This window comes from Heliangelus exortis, chromosome 13, assembly GCF_036169615.1.
Source record: "Heliangelus exortis chromosome 13, bHelExo1.hap1, whole genome shotgun sequence".
NCBI lineage: Eukaryota > Metazoa > Chordata > Aves > Apodiformes > Trochilidae > Heliangelus > Heliangelus exortis.
Genome location: NC_092434.1, coordinates 2,120,162 through 2,132,207, shown reverse-complemented (window position 1 = coordinate 2,132,207; position 12,046 = coordinate 2,120,162). Strand labels below are relative to the sequence as shown.

General features: G+C 36.4%; 1 protein-coding gene across 1 annotated transcript in view; it reads left to right on the top strand.

The window, feature by feature from the left end:
- Window positions 1-11,179, top strand: part of USP10 (ubiquitin specific peptidase 10) — a 44,137-nt gene extending 32,958 nt beyond the window's left edge. The window contains exons 6-14 of the mRNA XM_071756600.1: window positions 38-147; window positions 629-684; window positions 1,911-2,014; window positions 2,761-2,860; window positions 3,965-4,145; window positions 7,697-7,862; window positions 8,482-8,626; window positions 9,738-9,803; window positions 10,025-11,179. Coding sequence (XP_071612701.1) covers window positions 38-147; window positions 629-684; window positions 1,911-2,014; window positions 2,761-2,860; window positions 3,965-4,145; window positions 7,697-7,862; window positions 8,482-8,626; window positions 9,738-9,803; window positions 10,025-10,212 — 1,116 coding nt within the window. The 3' untranslated portion in view covers window positions 10,213-11,179. The remainder of the gene's footprint in view (window positions 1-37; window positions 148-628; window positions 685-1,910; window positions 2,015-2,760; window positions 2,861-3,964; window positions 4,146-7,696; window positions 7,863-8,481; window positions 8,627-9,737; window positions 9,804-10,024) is intronic.
- Window positions 11,180-12,046: the final 867 nt, after the last annotated feature.

The window sequence follows — 12,046 nt, the reverse complement described above, 5'->3', positions numbered from 1 at the left end:
TACCTTTTCTGAGTGTTTCCTTAATGCCATGGCATAGACCCTGCAAGCCTTGGTTGCTTGCCCACCCATGTATCATTTAATGAAGTCCATTCCAATGTACTCAAAGTCACAGCGGCCGTGTACCTCAACACCAATGATAGACAGTTTGTAAGTAGCTTGTTAAAAAACAATAAATAAAATCTCTGACCTCACTAAGCTCATTCAGAAATACCTAACAAATTATTGTTTGCTGGAGTTGTTAATAGTTGATCTGTATCCAGAAGTCTTTTTTTTTTTTTGTGCATTTTTTGGGTGATATGTGGCTTTTATAATGAGCTTGGTATTTTACAGTTGCTCCACTAGTGCAGGAAGGTGCTTCCTGTTGCTTGAGGAGTATCAGTTTGAAATAGTGCTTAACATGCACTTAATAAGTGATCTGTGAGAGCTACAAGAACTAACCCAATACCTTGGTTTCATGAGCAATGATCAGGTTAATTTTTATGTCTGAACTTTACTTAGCCTTCGTTATGATATTCTGTGATGATTTTTTTTTGGCAGTCAGTAAATGACAATGATCTAATTTTATTTTTTGTCCTTCTGAGTCTTAACTTGCTGCTCATGTGTAGTTGTTCCTTCCGTTCTGTTGCAGTGTTCGTTTAATGAATGAGTTCATTAATATGCCTGTACCTCCTAAAGCAAAACAAGGTGAGTGGGAGTAGGGGGAGAGAAGCCTTAAAAACATGTTAAGAAGGCTTTGGGGTAAGGATCTGCATTGTGTCATCTACTTAAGACCTTGAAATACTGGTGCTTGATCTCCTGCATGGCTCTTCCAACTTTTGGGACTATCTTGATGTCTAAAGAAGTTTCTGTTGCTTTTCTGTCAGTGTTACACTTTTCCTTAATGGTTATTTATGATATCATAGGTGTTGCACCATTTTTCTTTCTTCTTAGTAGATCAGATTGACAAGATTTTGTTGAAGGTTAACTTAATTTTTAAGATGTATTCTAAGAACATGCCCTTTCTAGCAATTTCATTTGATGGGCATTGTCATATCTCCACAAATTGCCAGCTCATTTGGAACAAAATGGGGCCATGAAGTGTATGATCCTTGTTAATACCTGTTTATGATCAATGATGGGATGTAGTGAGGAACTGAACATCTTTTAGTGCAAATAAATTGTCTTGTAGGTTTCATGTTTTTGATCTCTAAACCAAATCTCTTGTATTACAAACTTACAGAAGCAAACAAAGAAACAGTTTCAGGGTTGTGTTTGTGTAACATCATCAGAAAATACCATGAGGAGCTGATGCTTCCAATGATTTCCAAACAGTTCAGACATTTCTGTGGTTTGCTGCTTAAGTTTTGTTTCTGTAAACCAGATTTTACTGTCTCATCCAACTTATTATACTTCTAGGTCATTTGATTGTATTGTATGGTTTTCAAATACAGTTTCTGAGGCCTCATTTTGCCATTAGATTGAGCATTCTGTCCAACTCAATCTTGTTTGGGTTTTGGTTTTTTATTCCTGCAGTGAGGAAAAGTGATCTTTTAGAATTACATAGATTTAAAAGATGTAAGGAACTGTTCTTTGAATACAAAAAATTAAACAGAACCAGAGTTGTTCTTTTGTGATGGTTATGGACATTTGTGTTATTCTTCAGAGTGCTGACTGTAAAAAGAGAGTACTAACTTTTCCAGACAATCTGTAAGTCTGTGCAGGGTGATGTAAGATGTTTGTGGTTTGTTTTTTTTTTTTTTTAATTTATAGGTAAGAGTTGTATCTTACAAATTCTGAGCTTGAGTCACTAAACCTGTAATAAAAATAATTTCAAATTTCAAAATCTAGTGATGTGTGAAGAGAATATTAAGGTATAATGTAGAAAACCTTCTCTATATTGCTATTTATATGTACTTCTCTTTGCTTTGCAGCTTTAGGTGAGAAAATTGTGAGGGACATCAGACCAGGAGCTGCCTTTGAGCCTACTTACATTTACAGACTGCTGACAGTTATAAAGTCCAGTCTGTCAGAAAAGGTGGGACCTCCAAATCTTGGATTTTTGTGATTGCAACCACTGCCATTAAGCCAGTGTGAAGCCATACATCAGCTTTTGTGCCTCAAGTCCACTAAAACTGAGTAGCTGATGATTCAGTATAGTGAAGCCTTGGGATATAAATGATGGGAAGATGTTAATTACAAGTTGGCAGTGTGATATGTCAGAAAAATGAAAAAAATACAGTTGGAACATCTCTTTTTATAACAAACGTACCTATTATTCATGTTTAAGAAATAAGCAGGGTTTTTTTTTCTGCTTGGGATTTGGTTTGAAATGGTTGCAGGTCAGCAGAGACTTCAAAACACTATTTCAGGTTTAGTTTCAAAGTAAAGGAGAGCCAATATTTCATTCCATCTTTTGATTTTACCTTGATATGACAGCAACTTTTAATATTACTTTTAAAAGTAATAACAAAACCCAAATTGTCAACTCTCATGTTAAATCAAATTTGTATTGAGAAGCATGCAGGAATGTTTGTATCCAGCTCAAGCTTACATGTATAGCAGGTTACTAATTAATGTGCAGGTTCCTTTATAATTGGTTAAAAATGAGGAGCTGTTATAGTAGAATTTAAACTTTATTTGACTTTATAGCTTAGGCTGAGTAGTTGGCACATTAGCTCAAATATTAGGAGAAAACTTAATGTTCAGTGTCAAAAATTTCCTGTTAAACTAAAACCATGAAAATGCCATTTAACTGAAAAAAAACAAACACATTTTATTCAGGGCAGGCAAGAGGATGCTGAAGAATACTTGGGATTTATCCTCAATGGACTACACGAAGAAATGCTGACCCTAAAGAAACTTCTCTCTCCACAGAATGAAAGTTAGTGTTGGGTTGTTTTTATTTTTTTTATTTTTCCTTTTTTTGTAGAAAACTTAAATTTCTTTCAAATATTCTCTTTTTTTTTTTTGGTGGTGATTCTGTAATACAGAGAATGTTTGGAGTAGATGATTTAGGGGTACATGTCTTGGGGAACTCAGAGACATTAGCAAATAATATTTTGTTAAAAGCCACCCAAGGGATAAAATGAGTCCATTCTGTCCAATTTACAAATGATCTGAAGTGCTACTGGGTATTCTGTAAGGACACTGAAGGACAGTAATAGTGTCATACCTGGTCCTCCTAAGCAAAACATTTTATGTATTACAATTTTTTTCTGAGCTCAACTGAACATGATTTGATTATTTGTCAGGTGTTTCCTGGCATTTTGGCTCTCTTCCTGTTAGATCAAAAATACATCAGTGAGTTTTTTTTGTGATGTTTCAACCACTGTTGAGTAAGGTCTTTTAAGCATCTAACGTAAAACAGAACATATGAAATTGGTTTAGAATTCTTATTGACAAAACACTAAAATGCCATTTTATTTTAGTGCCTTAGTGTTCAGGTTTCCTATTAAAAATGAAAAATAAACAGTCTTTGCAAAGTATAGAATTAAGGTCACTAGTTAACCCATTTCTCTTTAGTAGGGTAATTTTTTACTGATGATTCCATGTGATCATTTTGTATTTTGTTCCTCAGCTCTGTGTGGTTTATAGCCTCCTGACTTTGGCACTTGGAAAGAAAATATTTGCTAAGCCTTGGGTTCCCTGTAAAATATCTGTGGAGGAAAGGAGTTGCATTCAATAATGGCATAATTATGACTCCAGAATAACACTGGGCTTTCTAATTTTCTACGCCATAAATTTCCTACTAAAAATATCTCCAACTTTGCTGGAAAACTTCATCTGTTTATATACAGTCATCAGAGAGCTGTGTTCTGTTAATGTGTGTCCCACTATGAGTGAGCCTTTCTAAATTCTGTCATCTACAAAAACATTTAATTCTCTGAGAATTATTTGTATTGGGTTCTTTTGCTTGCATACATGTTTTATTTGTAAAAAAAAAAAAAACGCAACTGTTTTTTTTTTTTTTCCTCTGTAATTTAAGAACTCCCAGTTTCCAATGGCCCTGAAGCTCAGACTGTTCATGAGGAAGAGGAGCAAGATGAGGAAGGGGAAGGCAGTGAGGATGAATGGGAGCAAGTGGGGCCTCGCAACAAATCCTCAGTCACTCGACAGGCAGACTTTGTGCAGACTCCAATTACTGATATTTTTGGTGGTCACATAAGGTATAGTACTTTTTCATAAAAGTTATTGAGCTTGTAGGCTTCTTCAAGTAACATTTTCTCCTTTGCTTTCTGTATGTTTTACCATTATTGGATCATTGGATAGAAGGAAGTTTTAGACATTTTGCTCAAGCCAGGGGAGGTGAACCATGGATGAAAAACTTTATCTCTACCATGAAGTTTTTATTATTTTATTATGAGGGTTCAGAAGGTGGGACAGAATGATCAGAAGCTTGATCAGATGATTTTATGACTTACTGTGGAGTCTGAATCCTAAGTGTCTGAAAAGAACAGACTGTTTGGACAACAAAAACCCTGAATTGCATATAGAGGATTTTGAAATATGTATGCTTTGTATATTGATATCTTACAATTCCAAACCACTGCAGAACTGCCTAATCCTTGTGACCTCTGAGGAGTCTTGAATCATCTTGTAAATAAATATACTAAGGTTTAGTGAGATTTGCTAAGAGTTAAATCTTGTCAGTGAAATGAAATACAAAATTGCAAACTTTTGGTTATCTAGACCCTTGTACTTCAATCAGGCAGGAAAGTTTTGTGTAATAGCTAATAAATGTTAAAGGCAAAAAAGGTTTGGGAAAATGTTAATTACTACAAGATGTTACAGGAATGAAAAGAATGGGAGACATCACTGATAGTCAGGTCTGATACCAGATGAAAGCAGAAAGCAGATATTGAGAGAGTATTTTTTGGAAAGGAAGCCTGATGACTTGTTTGGAGAAATGTATAATTTCAAATGAAAGCAAGGTAAACACTTGCTAAAAACGTATTCCAAAACAAAAATGCTAGACTGGAAGAATTATTTTTAAATTGGAGACAGACACTTAATTGCTGGTGTTTGACTCCCTGTGTTGCCAGGTATTCAGTCTAGAGGTGTGAATAACGTGGGCCAGTGCCTTCTGCCTGTGAAATGCACTGAAATGATTCTTTGGGGATTAGAGTCAGACAGCTGGAAAATAAGATGATATTTTCCATAGGAATTGGCAGACAGATTTTTCTACGTATTGATGAAATTCTGCTTTAATGGCATTTCCATGTGCCCAAGGTATTGTTAATACCCTCAGTGTGTTTATCATGATCAGAATTGTTTAGATCTCTCCATGATTCCATTAGTTTTAAAATGAAGCATACTAAGAGGACTCTGTCTCTTTAGAAGTCATAAAATAGCATAAAGCAAAGGTAATACTGAAAAAAAAAAAAAAAAAAAGGGAAAAATTTGCCCTGAGCAACACAACCACAACTTCCAGTCCAACATCTGTTGTCTGCTGTCACCACACCCATTTTCTTTAGCTTCCAAACTAGGTCACACAATTTACTGCAGAAACAGTATCCCAGGTTGTGATGTTGGAAAGCTTCATCCTGTGAGGCTGAGGGTGGAGGTAGAAAGGATTGAATACAGAATTGAATATAGAATTGACTGTAGAAGTCTGCTAAATGAAAGCATCAGAAATTGGAAAAATCAAATGGAAAAAGCAGCTAGGAAAAAGTAGTTTGAATTGGCATCTTTTGGCTTGGGAAACTTTATGCTGCCCTCGGGGTTTTAATTGTCTATTTAATGCCTATTTAAGCATAATTGCTTAAAAATAACCAAACCAGCTTATTATGCAATGTGAGACAAATGCTCAGGTCTGAAGAAACACAGGATCTGGTTTGTTCATGTGCAGAGGAGCCTTTTGACTCCCAGCTTGTGTGAATTTCAAATATTAGTTATGCAAACTAGTTAGAAATCTGCTAAATATTGCTGTAAGGAGCACCAGCATTTCCCCTTCAAATGCACTGATTTTTAGAAAGAAAATGCCTCAGTTCCATTGTTGTAGTTTAGGCAGGGTAGTGATGGGTAGTTCCTGTTTTCCTGAAAAAATTCCTACTGTAGACTTCTTACAGTACTCAAGAATAATTATTTAAAATGATGCATTTTCCCTTGAGCAATAAAATTTTAATTTTTTCTAATAAGAGATATTGATACAGAAAATAATAGTCCAGCAAATAGTTTGCTATGAAATTAATCCCTTTTTGAATGAATTGTTTTGGAAAAAAAAAAAATGTTGCAGCTTAATGTCTAATAATTTTCCTTAACGTTTTTCCTGAAAATTATCTTTCCAGAATATTATTGGTATTTTGGATTAAATCTTTAACACGTGGACTTGAAAGCAGTTGGAGTTAGAATTTTTCTCTTGGTTGTTTCACTGAAGAGCAGTTGCAGCTTCCAAAAGCAGGAAGGATTACACAGGGAAGGGTTTGTTTGTTGAAACCCCACGGTGCTTGCCATGTCTTGAAGGATTTGTCCTTAAACATAGCCAGGGAGGAAGTGTTAAACTGAAATAAAGATGCAGCTGTTTTTCATATGCTCTCTATATGGGTAAATTTATATCCTTTAGAGGAAAAAGACATACTGGCTTTCCGTTGGTGCTTCAGGGCTTTTACCTCAATCAAAGGGGCTCTTTTAATAGGAGTTAAACCTGTAAGTTAACATTTTGTACATAACCTGGAGAGATTTCAGCATCACTGCCTGGATTGCAGCTAAATTAACTCTCTTACTATTTCCAAGCTTTGTAAGGCACTGTAACAAATGTAACAAAATAATTAAATTATTTCTTTTGCTTCACAAAGCCACATTTTTGCAGCAGCTGGAGCTTTTTAATGTAAGTGCTGCTTTCAAAATAAATAGGAAAAAAAAAATTCTCGAGCTGCGTTTGATGTTTTTGAAGTTTTCAGCATAGTTTAAGAAAAAGGGAGATCAGGAAGAGTCCACTCAGTGCAGTGATGGTGTGGCTGAAGAGTGTAATGTCTCACTGCACCAGTGATCACCAAGCCAGGCTTCTTAAGGGCTGCCACTGAATACACTTCAAACAAAAATAAAACCCCAAAAAAACAGGAAACATGCTCTCATGCCCTAGGTTGTTACTTCTGCCAGTTTTCCAAAAGACTCCAGTGTGTGTACAAAGGAGTACATGGACAAAGTCTGGGCACAGAAAAGGATGGGAGGAAAAGGAAATGCCAGTCCTCAAAGGAGCATATTTTATATTTCCTATGTCGAGATTTAAGCAAACAATTTAAAATCACTCTGAAATTGGTCTTAGTGAAGTGTCAAAAAAATCTGTCTGTGTTAGAGAATCTGGAATCAGTTGTATTTTTCACAGGACATACAGCTAGGTAAGCATTAGTGTTTTGCAATTCTGAAAAAATTATCTGTTGGAAAATATAATTTTAAAACACTTGAGTCTGGAGGTGAATATTTTAAAAAGCATTATCAAAAATTCCAGTGGCTTTGCTTACCCAATAGCTGTTTCACTCCTTGCATAAATGAAACAGTTCAAGTCAAATCCCACTCATTATGCTCTCAGTGGATGTGAAGCTCATTTAAATTGTGCTAATTCAGATTCATATTGTTGACACTTCTGCTTAACCTTTGTATTTGTGTGCATTGTTTTGGATTAATTATAAATGGGGTAGACTTCTGTGCCATTCTTCCTTGAAGCTTCTGCATCGATGAAAATCACTCTGCTTTATTGCCTTTTATTTTGTTTCCACAGATCTGTAGTTTACCAACAGAGTTCTAAGGAGTCTGCTACACTGCAACCTTTCTTCACCCTGCAACTGGACATCCAGTCAGACAAGATCCGCACAGTCCAAGATGCATTGGAAAGTTTGGTGGCAAGAGAGTCTGTCCAGGGTTATACCACAAAAACCAAGCAAGAGGTGGGTTCTCTTGACCCCTGTGAACAGTCCAACATGAAACTTTTTTACAGGGTTTTTGTACAGCTCTTATTTTACAAAGTTGCTTCAACACTGTTGCTCATGTTGACAAGAGAGGTACTGACCTTTTCAAAGTGTCCTGCAGGGGTAAGGTGTATCACACTGAAAGAAAGAGAGATAACTCTTAAACAAAACTCTTAACCAAAACTATGCCTGTAAATAAGTTTTCTGAGTTGGTGTAGTAATTGGTTGGATATTTGATTGGATTGGATGTTAGATGAACAGGGTGAGCTGTGGCAATGATACATACAATTATGAGTAAAATGGCTTTTAACTGATACTAGCCTTCTGATTCATGGGTAATGAATAGCTGGAACTTGGCTGACTTGTATTTTTAAATGGATTATTAAAATGTAAAACATTTAAAAATGTTTCACAGAGGGGGAGCTCAGGTCTCTTGATAACGATAAATATATAAAAAAATTATTTTTAAAATTATTACTGTTTTCTGGTGTTTTAATCTGGGTTGTATTACTTACAAGTAATAGATAAATAATAGATAAATAATAGAAAAGGATTACCTTCCAGGAATCTTTTAATTTTTGTTGTATGCACGTGTTAGGTGGAGATCAGTCGAAGAGTGACACTTGAAGAACTCCCCCCTGTCCTTGTTTTACACCTCAAGCGGTTTGTGTATGAGAAAACTGGTGGATGCCAGAAGCTTATCAAGAATATTGAGTATCCTGTTGATCTGGAAATTAGTAAAGGTAAAGATTTTGCAACACAATAATGTGGTTTTTTAGGGTATTTGTGTTTCAGTTTTCCACTGTTGAACGGAAACTTAGCAATTTGGTATCTGGTATGCTGCTTTTCTCTTTTTTTCTTGGTTTTTTTCATAGGAAGAATATATTTGGGTTACTGGGTTTAGTCTTGCATCCATTTTGCAAACAGCAATACTCTGAAAAATCTTTAGCACATCCTATACATTGGGTTGGCCAAATAAGAGCTTCTTGCAGCTATAAAGTTTATATATAAGACTGCTGAGGACAAAAATGGGAAGTGATCCTGTTGAATTAGGGGGTGTATCCTTACACAACACTTTTGCCAAGTAATAGTAGATACTTTTATTTCAGATTTCATTCCCAGAAGTGCCAAATCATTGTAATGAACAGTGGCTGATGAAAAGAAATTGGGTGTTTTATAGAAAATGCAATCTGGAGGCAGACAGGCCATAGTACAGAGGTTAAGCAGCAAAATTCTTCCTTTTAAGAAATGCCTGAAGAGATACTGATTGTACAGAGTGTGAGAGCTTTGATAAAACCCAGGATCTGAAGCTTGCTAAAGCAAATGCATTTTGGTTTGATCTGACAAACTGGATGTTAGCCAGCCAGTAGTTAAGTAAGAAAAAATAAGTAAACTTGATGATTACCTTTGCCTCAAGTGAAACACATGCTTTTTCAGACAGTACCCTTTTTTTTTATTTTTTATTTTATTTTATCTTAAGAATTACTTTCAGGATGTTAATTTCTAGAAGTATTACAATTTGCATTGGCTGTTGAAAGAGTAATTGCAGGATGACCTGGAAGGTGAAGTTGATTCTGTGAGTGTCTGGCAGCAGGAATGAAAGGAAAATACTGAATGGCTTATCTTTTATATTTTTTAATTTTCCATAAATGAAGTTAAGCAAACTTCAAAATTCGTTCCCTTGATTACCAGGTATCAGAACCATGACAATTTTTAAAAGCTGCAGAAGATGTTTAAATTAAACATTCTCCTTTATAGCAGTGTTGATTTCTCTTAAAAATAACTGATTCCTTTGAAATTGAATTTCTGAACTTGCTAACTACTTTGCCTCTGTGACTTTTTTTCCTCTTCCAGAGCTACTGTCTCCTGGTGTGAAAAGCAAAATTTTTAAAGGCCAAAGAACCTACCGGCTCTTTGCAGGTATTTATTTATCTTTATGCCTCTACTCCCTGTACTACAGATTCAAATTCTGCACATAGAATTACAGCAACTCTGTGGGAGTTTCTGGTTTTGGAGGATGTTCTGTGTTTATAGAAAATATTTTCTTTTGAGTTGCACATGAACGTTTTTGTCGATTTGTTTTTCGGCGGCTGTTTCTCTCAGCGTGGTGTAACCCTGCACGTTGGATTTCTCTTTGACAGTTGTCTATCATCATGGAAACAGTGCAACTGGTGGCCATTACACTACGGATGTCTTCCAGATTGGTCTCAATGGTTGGTTACGTATTGATGACCAGGCAGTCAAAGTCATCAACCAGTACCAGGTGGTGAAGCCTTCTGCAGAGCGCACAGCCTACCTCCTGTACTACCGCCGAGTTGACCTGCTGTGAAACCTCTCCCTTTTATGCTGTGTGTGCAAGATACATGCTTTGTAGAATGCCAACTCTCACTAACTTTTTTCCTCCTGTAAATGCTCTTCTGAGTGAATTTTTTTTTTTCCCTTTTTTTTCCTTTCCTTTTTTTTTTTTTTAATTTTTTTTCCCTTGCGACTATGGGATAGCGTGATGAAAGGAAACTACCCTGGGTTTGTGCACATCGTAGTTTGTGTTGACTTTTGACTTTGCAGAATGAAGTCACTTGGTTGAAAAAGACTCAGTATCATGACTCACAATACACACACACACACAAAAACAAAAGAAAATTAATCTGGGTTAATGCTGAATCCTGAGATAGCAAAAGGGGTTTTGCATTTGATTCCCACTTTCTAATTGCGTAGTAGAAAACCCTGCACCAGCAACAGAACTTGTAGATTTCTGTGAAAATGTTTTATCTTTACTTAAGTAAAAAAATTAAAAAAAAAAAAAAATATAAAAAAAAAAAAATAAGAAGTGCTCTCTGCTTCCCCAATAGTTTTTGATAAGTGGTAAAATATGAGCCGATGTCTATGAGATGGAAATGGTCCTATGTGCTTCAGAAAATGTCCAAGCATCCAAAATGCAGAGTTGCTGGTTCCTGGTAGGAAAAAGACACATTTTAATAATTGTGCGATGAGAAACTGCTTAAGTACACATTGCAGATCAAATATTTGGAGTTAAGATGTTAGTCTATATAGATGGGTGATTGTAACTTTATTGCTATTAAGAAATTTCAAACTGCATTTATGCTTCTGTGTACATGAAATTAAAAAAAAAAAAAAAATATGGGCAAAATAATTAAGATTGATATTTCTTTAAGTCCGCTTTGTTTAATTTTGCTGTCTGCTCTCCTATAATGTTGAGTTCCTAATTGTACACAGTTTAGTGATATCTAGAAGTATAAAGTTGTCGCCCATCAATAAAAGTCACAAAGTTGGTTTAAGGTGTGTGCGTGGGTTTTGTTTTTCCTGAAGTGTAAATTCTGTCCTTGGAAACAAAAAAAACCCTCCCATGTGGCAGTGTTACAAATTCCAGATGGCTTTCCCTGGTTGGAGGGCAGATGGTTTGGGCTTTTACAGCTTCTTGAAACTTCAGAAATGTTCCTGTTCAGCACTTGAGGTGGAGCTGAACTTGGGAAGGGAGAGCAGATCACTCAGCCTGGAAGTCTGATGCGTGGGGATGTGTCAGCTCCAGGCCTGGATCCCTTCTGTGTCCTACCTGAAACCCTGCACTGTTGGTTTTGAGGTAGATGGGTTTTTTGTTTGTCTTTCATTAAAATGCTCCCTTCCTTAGCCAGCTGGCCATTTCATTGACAGGTTTGTTGAAAATATTTCCTTGATCAGCTTCCTGCTGCTGGAGGATGAAAAAAGTCTTTTTTGTTTAATCCTTGATTTGATGCTAGTGGTGTTTTTATGTGCTTAGGGCATCACTGAAGAAGTGCAGCTGCCTTCAGTTCCAGCACACACCCTTTGGGCTTCCTTTTTGTGTCTTCTGCCCAGTGAACCACCAGTTTCTCCCTTCAGGGAAGATGAGGAGGTTTTTCATGGCTGCTTCCTGGCAGGAGTTGGTGGTGAGATGTTAAATCCTGGCTGCAGGTTGCACAACCTCATTGTGCAGGGCAGTCAGTGTTTGCAAGCACAGTTCCTGTGAGTTGGATGAGCAATAAGGTGTGCTGAAGAAAAGCCCTGCTCATGTGCCTTCTGACTTGTCTGCTCTCTCATGGAATGGTGGTTTGGGGATTTTCCTGCTTGTGAATCACTCCTGGTGATGCTGTTCCCATTCCCGTGCTGGGAATGAATGTGATGCCCCA